Here is a 12,551-nt window from a genome sequence, read left to right as displayed (position 1 = left end):
AAGTCCAAATTTAGGTTATCTAATCTGTATTTTGTTTTCCTTAGTATTTTATTTTCCTAAGAGTAAGGAGGGAAGGAGTAAGGGGGAGGGAGGCTTCTTTGCCTTTGTGACAGATAGATTAGTATAATTTAATCTGATTACTTGCCTTAATAAAAGATGTACATTAGATTAAAGATGCCGCCATTTCCATCAAAGAAGAAATTATTTCCGAAGACCAGGAATATGAAGAAGATGAAATAGGTAAGTAGAATTAAATTCTAATAGGACTAATATTAATATTTATATACATATCTTTCCACATGTCTATTACACACATACACACACACACATATATATAAAATGAAAAAGAAATAACTATTTAAAGCAACAGCTTAGCTGCCTTCATAAACTTCCTCAGAGTCCTAGGGGACCCTTGAAGGGACTCTTCTAATGCAATTAGGATCATGTCCTTATTCTAGTGTGGTTGTCTGTAATATCAAGTGACAGTGATGATAGCTCCAATAGAATTTTCCAGTGATTAACACCCCTACTATCAATATAACTAATTAATGTCATTTATATTTTACAAAGAGATATTTACTGAAATAGCAAGAACTAAAGAACAAAAACATCCCCCTCCCCCCAAACCAGGCCAAGTCTTCCACATGCTCAAACTTAAGGCAGTTGTTAAAGCATCTGCCCCCTTAAATTTCACTTCTGGGTGCAGCAGAGCCATCAGATAAGTCACTCCCTTGCTTTCAGAATGTGGTGTCTCAGCTGCTGAGATGATCCATTGCTGGACTTGATCAAGCCAGTCAGTCCTCAGGGCTGTGGTGGCTACAACTGCTGCTAAACTTTGCTGGTTCTTCTGACCTTTCAAAACCGACAGGCTCATTCTACCTACAATTCTGTTTACCTAAGAACCGGAAAGTATGGACACAAGAGGGACAAAAAAGCCCCACAGGTACCTTATGTTCCTGGCCACAAGGCACCCTGGTGGGGAGGGCTCTCAGCTACCAATTCACTTACAGCAATTTTTTCACCTCATTCAAAACTAGGGAAGAAAGAGACCAATTTGTCTGAATCTAGATGTCCATTTCCATGTAAGGCACAATCAAAATTTCTCCAGGGGTCCCTGTACTATAAGTGAGTACCTTGTATTTTCAGACAAATTAACTTTAGATCACTATACCAAAGAGCAGCTAAAAGTTTCTTCTCCAATGGATTCCTGCCATGGCAATGATAATCCAAATGTAATTCCATCTGCACTCTATAATAGGAAAATATTTCCATCTTGAGAATAGAAAAACAGGATTAGATAAGCCCTGAACAAGTGTGAGGCTCCAAGATAGAAAATTAAACACTTGAGGTTGATTACTTAGGGTTTCTAGGCCAGCAAGTAAACTAAGTCCTATGGATCTGCAATCCATTACAATCTCAGACAAGCTCATGTCATAAATAAGGCAGTCTAGAAATGCTTAAAAGGAAAAGTGGGGGTGGGGGTGGTGTGGGGGATGAGCATCAGCTCAATATCAGCCAGGAATCAGCATTTTAGAGATGTAAAATCTATACTTCTCACGTTGGTTCAGTTACTAGGCTCCAGTAATGCAATAGATATTTCTTGATACATAAACATTCAAATAGCATTGGGCCACTAGGTGTACAGTGGATAGAGCACCAGGCCTGGAGACTGGAAGATCTGAGTTCAAATGTGGCCTCAGACACTAGCTGTGTGACCCTGGGCAGGTCACAGCCCTGTTGTCTAAGTTGCTTTATCTGTAAAATGAGCTGGAGAAGGAAATGGAAAATCACTCCAGTATCTTTGTCCATAAAAACCCCAAATGGGGTCACAAAGAGTCAGACATGACTAAAATATCCCTACAACAACAAAACATTCAAAGAAGCAAATGTGATTACAGAGAAACTGACCAGATTTTAAAGGAAACTTTGGAAAATTGACTGCACAATTATATCCTAAGATGGGGGCAGCTAGGTGGCACAGTGGATAAAGCACTGACCCTGGATTCAGGAGGATCTGAGTTCAAATCCAGCCTCAGACACTTGACACTTACTAGCTGTGTGACCCTGGGCAAGTCACTTAACCCTTATTGCCCCACAAAACAAAACAAAAAACCTAATATCCTAAAACAAAGAGAAAAAATTTTCTAGTGAACTGCAAAATTTTTTTAATTTAAAAAAAAAAGAAGTTTCAATAAAGAGAATTTGGGATAGAGAATCTTTCCAGTGGTTCCCTGAAAATTAGAAGATTTTAGTGTTTGCTCCAGATGAGTTCCCTCCATTCCACATCATTATGCACTTCTAGGAGTAGGTTCTCCAAGCATCCACCTGATTACACTGAGTTTGTTGCCAAGACTTGTCTCTCATTGGCTGGTCTCCAGAACATAGTGCCGGAAGGGAATTTAGAGATTATCTAGTCCATCCCTCCTCTGTAACATTTGAAGAAATAGAGAGCTGACCTATGAATCAAGAAGACCTAGTTTAACATCCTGTCTCTGATGCAAACTGACTGTGTGACTCTGAGCAAGTCACTTAAAGTCTCAGTCTTCTAGGCAACTCTCTAAGACTATAAAGTTATAGAAAAGGTAGTTTCCTTACTAAGAAGTTTCTTATGTCAGTGAAATCACAGGTACAGTTCCTGTTCCTAGGAAATGAAAGACTTTGGGTTACATTGGAAGGACAGAGGTAAAGTATAGTAAATATCCAAAAAGAGAGAGTTATTATAAAAAAAGAAAGATAATTGAAGTCAAAGGATAGAATAAAATTCATGCAGTTTTGTATGTGTATGAATTATTTTGTTTATATAATGAAGGACCTGGGTTTCAGGAACTTTTCATTCTAATTCTTGTTTTTCCACTAATTTTCTGCAGGGTCTTGGGAAAGTTACTGTTTTCTTGGCTATTTTTTCTCATTTGTAAAAGAAGGGTAGCTAAAGACAATAGTTCATTTGGAAAAGATCTGGACCTATTAGCGAAAATAGTAATCAACGATAGGGCATGGCAACCAATAACCAAACCAAACACCAAAACACAGCAATAGTAGGTAGCCTAAGCAAACTCCATCTTAGGCTACATTGATAGGCATAATATCCAGAATGAGAGGTCATAGTCCTACTATACTCTGCCCTGTCCTGAGCATATGTAGAATATTGTATTTAGGTTCTGGGCATCATATTTTTAGGAAAGACACTAGCAAATAAGATTATATTCAGAGGAAATGACTAGGGTGGTAAGGAGGACTTCTGGTAAAGTGATGGCAAGATGTGGTCTGCCCTCATAGAATGTAAGTTCCTTGAGGGTACAGACTATTTCATTTTTGTCTTTTTATCCCAGAATCCGGTTCAGGTTCTTGGCTTATATGGGCATGTAATAAATGATAGCTGATTTATTGACTCCATATGAGTACTGACTGAAGAAAAGAAAGATTAGAAGGTATAGGATGACTGATCATAAACAGATTGTTGTTGTTACTATATAATTTCAGTCATATGTGACTCTCATGACCCCATTTGGGGTTTTCTTGGCAAAAATAATGGAGTGGTTTTGCCATTTCTTTCTTTAGCTCATTTGACAGATGAGGAAATTGAGGCGAACGGGATTAAGTGCCCAGGGTCACACAGCTAGTAAGTGTATGAGGCCAGATTTGAACCCAGGTCATCCTGACCACAGGCCTGGTGCTCTATCCACTGTGCCACCTAGCTGCCCCTAAAGAAATTACTCTTGCTATTTAGACCCCAGGGCTCAGAACTAGGAGTAACAGGTAGGAAATGCAGAGGAGCATATACTCAGTATAAGAAAAACTTTCTAATATTTAGAGCTCTCTAAAAATAGAATAGGATGCCTCAAAAGGGTAATGAGTTCCCTGTCTCTCAAGATCTTCAAGTAGAAGTATAATAACCACTTGGCAATTATATGAAATTTACAGACCATAGAATCCTCATTAAAGTTCAGTTTTTTAAAAAAATTGCTTTTAGTGTCACTTGAAAAATCCTGCACACTGGCAATTATTAAACCAGATGCGGTGGCACATGGGAAGGTGGATGAGATCATTGTAAAGGTAAGAATAGCAATAAATCACCACCAGAACTGTAGCAATATCTTCTTTGGTTAAGTAGAAGACACCTGGAAGTAAACATTGTATAGAGGGAGGGGCAGTTAGATGGTGCAGTGAGTGGATGGAGCACCGGCCCTGGATTCAGGAGTACCTGAGTTCAAATCCAGCCTCAGACACTGAACACTTACTAGCTGTGTGACCCTGGGCAAGTCACTTAACCCCAATAGCCTCACCAAAAAAAAATAAATAAATAAACATTGTATAGAGGGAAAATTGGTGTACTTTAAAGAGTATTAGACTAAAAACCAGTACCTGGATAACTAACTAGGTACTAATTAACTATCTAACTTGGCTGACAGCTTGATCTTGTTGGCACATTGTGGGTCTTAATTTTCTTATCTATAAAATGAATAGATAGTCTAGATAAAAGGTAGGCATGGTATGGTTAAAAAAATACTAGATCTGGAATAAAGGATTGACCAGGATTTGAAGCCTGGCACTAGTATTTCATAATGCAACTAGGTGGTGCACTGGATAGTAGTCCAGGCCTTATGTTCTATTTACATATGTTTTAAAAGCTATGAGAGAGGGACCATGGGGCCTTTAAAGTGGAGCAATATCAAATCCTCTAATCCTTTGTGTGCTTGAAGTCTATTGATAAACAGAGCCACTATTTATGTCAGAATACTATCAGAAAGGTGGGAGTGAGAGGAAACTGGAGGACTCTTCACCAAGTAGAAATAGAGATTCAATATTAGAAACTAGATGCCAAGAAAAACTACTGAATGAAGGGGGGAAAAGACCATCATGATACTATGTAATTTTTATTTAGTATGTTGGAGTAGGAGAAAGAGGGAGGAATTATATGAAAGCATAAAATTTGAGAGGGCAGACATGTCTTTCTCCTTATGTTATGAAGAAGTATGTTTTTTTCCTTATGGAATAAATATTAGGGTAAACAGAAGTCTATAGCAAAAGAAATGCTGTTGGAGTTTTGACCTGCAGCATAGCAGGCAAAAAATCTCAGCACCAGTGGTACCATGGACAGATCAAAAAGAAAAAGAGGGGTTTATTGGGAGAGTGGGGGTGGGGGGAGAGACTGAGGCATATAAAGAAATGTTTGATAATAGTTGAGGACTAGTGAAAATGGGGAAAAGGTAAAAGCATTTATTAAGTGCACACTATGTGCCTAGCATATATTTGGTATTTGATTAGTACTATCTGATAGGCATTTTACAAGTATAATCTCATTGACCATTTGAAAATGGTACCTGATTATCTTCATCTTTAAAAAAAGATCCTCTCGATTGTGTATCCTATTTAAATATAATGATAATAATTATAGCAAATGTTCTATTTTGAAGTTGTATTTTTTCTAGTTTGAAGCTATATTTTTGTTTTAAAAAACGTAAGCAAGTGATATAGTATGCTATCTATGGCTCTCAGCTAACCATATCCATAAGAAAATATGCTGTTAGGATTATGAGACTTTAGTTGAAGTACTACCATCTACATGGGTAGTAGAATATATAAATTGTAGGTGTAGTATGGGGAAATAATCAGCCATGGGAGCTCTGGTCTTAGAGAATAAAAGCCTAAGTGATGTCAAATGTCCTAGTAAGTAACAAACATTCAACAATTTCTTAGTCTCTTCAGGAAAACTCAGCTTTAGGCCACACTACTCTTGGACTAAGTTAACAACTCTGAAAATTTGTCAGTTGCACCATTATGTCAAGACATCTTCATACCTCCTTTAAAGATTCACTGGGAACTAAATTAATCAGACTCTTGATGATATGGAGGATAAATATCTGAAAAAGATCTATCTGGAGGATGATTTGGGGCTGCTGTAGTAGTTAGTAGTAGCTGTCATGGTCCTTTTTGACTGATGAGGACTTTTCAAAAGATGTTATAGCCCGCTATTTTCAGATGGAGGGAAAAGTCATTTTTCCTCTGTGGATAACTGAGCCAAAAAGTTGTGATTAAACCACCCAGAGAACTTAGTTAGTTTGGATAGTTTGGATAGATGTTATAACTCAAGCCATCTTCATCCACTTTGGTTGGACTTCTTGCAATATAATTTTCATTAGGGACTTAGTATAAAAATGCATCTTATGTCCAACTATTGTTCCACCCAGACTGATAAACTATATTTATAGTCTATATCAGGGTAAATTTTGGGAAGGCATAGTAGTTTGATATAATTGTCAAAGATTATGGGTGAACCCTAAACTGTCATAATTTCTCCTTACCAGCCTGTTGTTATAAATCTATCACCCATGTTAATCTATTGATTCTTTCAGCTTGCATACCCACTTGGCATAAAGGGTTCAGTATATTTTAGTGTTTCTCTTACTCAATTTCCTTGCCTCTCCAAAATTTACCGATTAATTCAATTCAATAATCATTCTATATGTGAGGCAATGTAATTGGGAGACAGAAACAAAAATGAAAAACTATAGCCTACTTTGGAGGAGCTTATAGACTACTGGATGCTATAACTCTGTTATGATGAAAGTGAAGTTAGGTTTTATTTATATATAATCTCAAGATAAATTATCTTGCCTTTGCATACCACAGATTCAGGAAGCTGGGTTTGAGATTTTAACTAATGAAGAAAGAATCCTGACAGAGTCTGAAACAAGATACCTTTACCAAAAGAGATCTGAAGAGGTCAGTTCTATTTCTTTCTCTGTTTTGAAGTTCTAATTTCTCCTTTTTTTCTCTGTGATATTGTAATTTTTAACTTTTTTTCTATTGAGTAGAATTTTATTTTCCAAAATATATGTAAAAACAAAATTTAACATCAATTTTTTAAAACTTTGTGTTCCAACCTTCTCTTTCCTCCTCCATTCCCACCCCCCATTCATTAGAACTCAAGCATTTCAAAATAAGTTATACATGAGTAGTCATGAAAACATTCCCACATTAGCTAGTTTGTGAGAGCAAACAGTCAAAAAAACCCAAAACTTCAGATTGAGGAATTGTCAAAGAGGAACAAAAAAAAATGGAAAAAAAATGTGTTTCCATCTGTTTTCAGATACTATCAGTTCTTTCTCTGTAGATGGGCTGCCATTTTCATAAGTCCTTCAGGAAGCATGTGTTTATTTCCAGCAAGACAATGATCCAATATAACCCTGAAGGACTTATGAAAATGGCAGCCCATCTACAGAGAAAGAACTGATGTTATTTGAAAACAGATGGAAACACATTTTTTCTCTGTGATATTTGAAGGCAAGATCTATTTAGATTAGCATGAATACTGTGAAAGTGTGTTGTAAATATGCTACAAACTATAATAACCTACAGGCCATTAGATATCCACATATTTCAAATCTATTAAGCTTAGTGATATAAGAGGGTGTGATGAAATAGAGAAGATGCTAACATTTATATGACAATAGGTTTCTGTTTCATTGCCATCGATAATTTATATTAAATGCTTACTATGTGCAAAACAGTGTAGTTGGTCCTGGGTATACATAAAAGTACAAATCTCAGTCTTCATCCTCAAGAAACATACAGACTACATAGAATTTGAAAGGATTACTTATGAGGCAACATATTCAAAGTGTAGAATGAGTATTAGTAAAGAAGTAAATGCTACAGGCATTCAGAATAAAAGATCATACACTTAGCTGGTAAGGGGTAGGTTTCACAGAGGAGGGGAGACTTAGAAACTCATAACTTGGCAGAGACAGTAGAGATAATCTACTTCGACTGCTGCCTGAAGGATGGGTCTTTTCTACATCATCCCTAAGATCAAATTAAGTTTTTAGTATATTTAAATTTGCAGTGCTTGTGATAAAAAATTTTAGGGACTCATAAAGGTGCAAAACTGATCAATATATAAGCTAGAAGGAGAGTGACATCTTTGGACTCCTGAGTTTAATGAACCTTGATGAAATACTGAGTTATGTAAGCTTTCTTATTGTAGTTGCCAGAGCTATATTTTAAGTTTTAATAACTTAATATTGCCCTAAGACTTTGGGACACTCCATACTTTGGTGGTTCTCTTACTTTCTAGAAAACAGCACGGAAAATCTATAGCTTCCTTAAGCTTTCTTGCATACATGCCACTATCATAAATTGTTGGGTAAATTTGGCATCATTGTATTTTAGGAAATCTTTGAAAAGCTAGTTCAGCATATGTCGAATGGACCGTGTCGGCTACTCATAATCTCATGGCCAGAAAATGATAAAGATGTAGTTGCTGCCTGAGAGACTTCATTGGTCCAAGTGATATTGAAGCTGCTAAGAGGGAAAATCCTGAAAGGTAATGACATAGCCTTTCCTTTTTAGAACCTACATCAGAAGGAAAAATTATGTCAATGACTATATCAGTCATTTTTTACCTGAATTCTCCAAGGAGCCTTCATTTTAGTGGTGGGAATCGTTTGAAACTCCTCTGTCTTAATGAATGGTCTTTGTAAGTGACAGTGGCCCCCAAATTAGTTAACCTCTAAATAAGCAGGCTCTCCATTTAGCTAGACTATTTCTGATTTGGGTTCCTCTAGACTTATTCAAGCATAAGAATGGTGAAACTGCATGTTTGTTAGTGCACAAAAATCCAAACAACGTGGTTATACATTTAAAGAGAGGCAAACACAATATTAATATTTTCCTGCCTTGTTCAAACCTAATCCAACCTCCCCACCACCACCACCCAGTTAAAGTGGTAAAAATGAATAGTTGTTGCAAGTCAATGATTGGTTGTTTATTTGTAACTGCTTCCCCACCATAGGGTGTTCTTTACTGAAAGTTCAGTTTAGAATTGCCAACTGAGCCATTTGTAATAATCTTCTGTTTATTCTAGACTTGATCATCAAACAAGAAGAACCCTAATCAATAGGGAACAGCTAGATTTTTAGCATAAATTCAAGGAATTATACTTTTTTTTTTACTTGGAGAATATTCAGAGAACCATCACATACATATTCTTATTTAAAATTTTATAGCAACCCTATTGGGTAGGTTGTTAACTGTCTCAATTTTAGAGATAGGAAATAATTGCCTAGATTATATTGCTGGTTAATTACAGAACTGAAACTGGAAACTAAGTCTATATTATGACTTTGTTTCTTGTTATCATGATGCCTCCTTGGAATCACTAAGTGGTTTACTAAAAAAAAAAAAAGTGCTGAAGTGGTTTACTAAAAAAAAAAAAGTGCTGTTTTACATGTTCTTCAATTAAAGTATAGAGTATAGGAACTTGGTTCCTAAATAAAAAAAAGTTATGACAGTAATTTATTTGTTCCTAATTACAGAGAATTAAGGATGGAGATTCTGTGAGTTGATGACACAAAGTTAGTTTCCTCTGGGTTTTTTTAATCCTTCATTTTGGTTGTCCATGGCAAAGTAAATAGAATCTATAAGGAATTCAGAAAGTTAAATAGTTGATGATCAAGATTTAGTCAAATGTCATTTTTTAAAATTACGATATGCTTGATCTTACTTACATCCCTAAATTTTACTGTTTACAGTCTCCGGGCTCAGTATGGAACAATAATGCCATTTAATGCTGTCCATTGGCAGTGAGAACAGAGAACAAGCCAACAGGGAGCGTGAATTCTTTTTCCCAAATTTTAAAATTTCAGGTAAGAATATATATTCAGTACAGACTAAGTAATCACAGACAACTTTTGGCCTCAGTCTATATGAAAGAAAAAGCAGATACTCTAATATTAAATATGTAGTAACTAATTTCAGTATTGTGTATGAATGAAGGAATGAATGGATAAAAGCATATATTAAGGACTTACCTTATGCAAGTTACTGTTCTAAGCAAAAGGGATACAAATAGAAAAGTAAGACAATCCTTGTTCTCAAGAAGCTCAAACTCCACATAAAGATTTCAGCTGCAAGTTAGAAGAAAAAAGGTCGGGCAGCTAGGTGGCGCAGTGGATAAAGCACTGACCTTGGATTCAGGAGGACCCGAGTTCAAATCCAGCCTCAGACACTTGACACTTACTAGCTGTGTGACCCTGGGCAAGTCATTTAACCCTCATTGCCCAGCAAAAGAAGAAGAAGAAGAAGAAGAAGAAGAAGAAGAAGAAGAAGGAGAAGAAGAAAAAGGGTCCCATCGTCCCATCTAATTGTGACTTTAGATATGCCTGGGGAAATAGTGACCAGTAAATGTTTCCTCAGTTTCTGGTCCCTGTGTTTTCTCATAAAAGTTTTTCCTCTTTAAGAATTTGAAGATGTGGAATAAGCTACCAGATTTTTCCTCTTATTATTGAAGGTGTAGGATGGGATGAGGAAAATGGTTATTGAAGCTCATGAAGCAGATAATGGGGCTACAGATCCTTCTATAATAATAAAATGTCATGGAATGTTAAGAACAAGTTTTGTTATTGTCCAACAGGAAGTGATGCTGACAAAGTACCAAGGGAAGAAATTCTACAGTGAACAAACCCATGGATTAAGAGTACTCTCCTCTTCTTCTGGAAATGACTAGATGTGACCCCACAAGCCCTAATTCAGATTTGCTATCTTCAGATATAGAAGGACATTTAAATGTTTTTAAATTCTATTTTTAATTTATGAAATAAAACAAGCATCTCCATAACATTAGAATTAAAAATGATGATTGCATATGAAACAGCAAGCTTATTATTTATAACTTGCTATTCCCTTTAAATATATAATAAAGTTATCATATAAATTTCTTTTTTTTCTCCCCCCACCTCAGCAGCTACTATTAGATATAAATATGTGTGTGTGCACATGTGTGTTTAAAATCATTCTATATACACTTCCATATATTAGGACATAAAAGTTTTATAGTTAAAAGCAGAAAATTAAAGGTATCTTTTTCAGATCACAACACAATAAAATATATTTAATACGGGATCACGGAAACCAAGATTAAAAACTATTTGGAGAATAAACAACCTAATCTTAAAAAGAATGAGTAGATTAAAGAACAAATCATAAAAAGAATGAATAATTTCATTAAAGAGAATTATAATAATGAGACAACATATCAAAACCTATGGGATACAGTAAAAGCAATAACCAGAGAAAAATTTATATCTCTAAATGCTTACATTAATAAAATAAAGAGTAGACCAATGGATTGGGTATGCAATTGAAAAAATTAGAAAATTAAAAAATCCCAAATTAAATGCTAATTGGAAATCCTAAAAAATTAAAGGTAAGATTAATACATTTGAGGATAAAATTAATTTTTTAATACAATCACTAGAATCTCAGCCGATGCTTATGCTTTGAAAAGACCATGGGCCTTGCTTATTGGTAGACCACTGGGTAGATGATCCAAAACCTAATGATTGAAAACTGGAATCAAATGCACTAGATATGACATCCCTCTTGCTTACTCCTCTATTTTTTGCTTTTGCTTTTCCTCTTGACTTCACCTTTCATTTCTAACCACTCATCTCTTTGTTCCCTCTCATCCCCAAAGAAACAACAAAGGCAACAATGTATCTTTCTCATCTTCCATCAATTCTCCTTGTTTTCCCATTACTTCAAGGGTAGGGATTTTTAACCTGTGGGCATATGGATCCTTAGCTAGGTGGACATCTAGGTGGGACAGTGGGTAGAGTGCCAGGCCTGCAGTCAGGAAGATTCATCTTCCTGAGTTCAAATTCAGCCTCAGATATTTACTGGTTGGGAGACATCTAGATAAAACAAAACAAAACAAAAAAAACCCTTCTTTGAGATGCAATATTGCTTGTGGCTGAGAGATATTTCAGGTTACTTTATTGCTTTAAATTGTCCTTAAAATTAGTGGACAGATATATTGGTTGAACCATGGTTGGGAGTTTGAGGACCATGAAGTTTAAGTGATCAAATGTTATGCATTCCATGGATTCTACATTGTGAAATAATATTCCCTGAGAGTTGCAAGAGTGGAAGTAGCCACTAGTGAAATTTGGGCAGCTGATTTCACTAGGTCAATTATGTTAATATTGGAACAGAAAGCCTCTTTTTTCTGAACAGCTGTGCCTCATGGAAATTTATGAAAATATCATTTTAAAGAGAGAATTAGTTGGGGTTTTCTCCGTGGTAACCTCTCCTCCTCTGTTTTCAGTTTCCTGAGTTTTGGTCTCCAATCCAAATACCAACCAAGCACAACCCATAATTAGTTGAGCTCAAACACATTTAGGGTGGTATGGCTGTGGACTTTCCTAGGCTCTAGTAACATAGGTTGGTATCTGATTTCCCTTCAATCTTGTGGTTTAGTAGAAATTCAGGTGGTTAGAAGTTTCCAGGTTCAGGGCAGGGGTGTGTGTGTGTGGTGTGTGGTGTGTGTGTGTGTGTTTACTACCCATCTTATAAATGTGTATCTAAGGAAAGTTTTGTGAGACATGGAAATTAAACTTTAACAGCTCTAGGTCACTGCCAAAAGGTAGAAAGCAATGACATAAAATAGGAAGTGGTAAGGCGCACCCCTTGTGTCTCCGCCCCCCCTCCAATCTTCAATAACAACCAAGGTAATGACACAACATTAACACATTCACTGATGTAGCACTTCA

General features: G+C 36.1%; 1 protein-coding gene across 1 annotated transcript in view; it reads left to right on the top strand.

Annotated features, from left to right (window-relative positions):
- NME9 (NME/NM23 family member 9) overlaps positions 1-10,637 on the top strand; it is a 37,086-nt gene extending 26,449 nt beyond the window's left edge. Inside the window, 8 exon segments of the mRNA XM_043995846.1 lie at positions 168-240; positions 3,971-4,053; positions 6,631-6,723; positions 8,173-8,266; positions 8,269-8,326; positions 9,534-9,579; positions 9,581-9,647; positions 10,415-10,637. Of these exon segments, the coding sequence (XP_043851781.1) occupies positions 168-240; positions 3,971-4,053; positions 6,631-6,723; positions 8,173-8,266; positions 8,269-8,326; positions 9,534-9,579; positions 9,581-9,647; positions 10,415-10,458 (558 nt within the window). The 3' untranslated portion in view covers positions 10,459-10,637.
- Positions 10,638-12,551: the final 1,914 nt, after the last annotated feature.

Source organism: Dromiciops gliroides, chromosome 3 (assembly GCF_019393635.1).
Source record: "Dromiciops gliroides isolate mDroGli1 chromosome 3, mDroGli1.pri, whole genome shotgun sequence".
Taxonomy (NCBI): Eukaryota; Metazoa; Chordata; class Mammalia; order Microbiotheria; family Microbiotheriidae; genus Dromiciops; species Dromiciops gliroides.
Note: the sequence above shows the minus strand (reverse complement) of the source record. Positions and strands in the feature narration are given on the sequence as shown.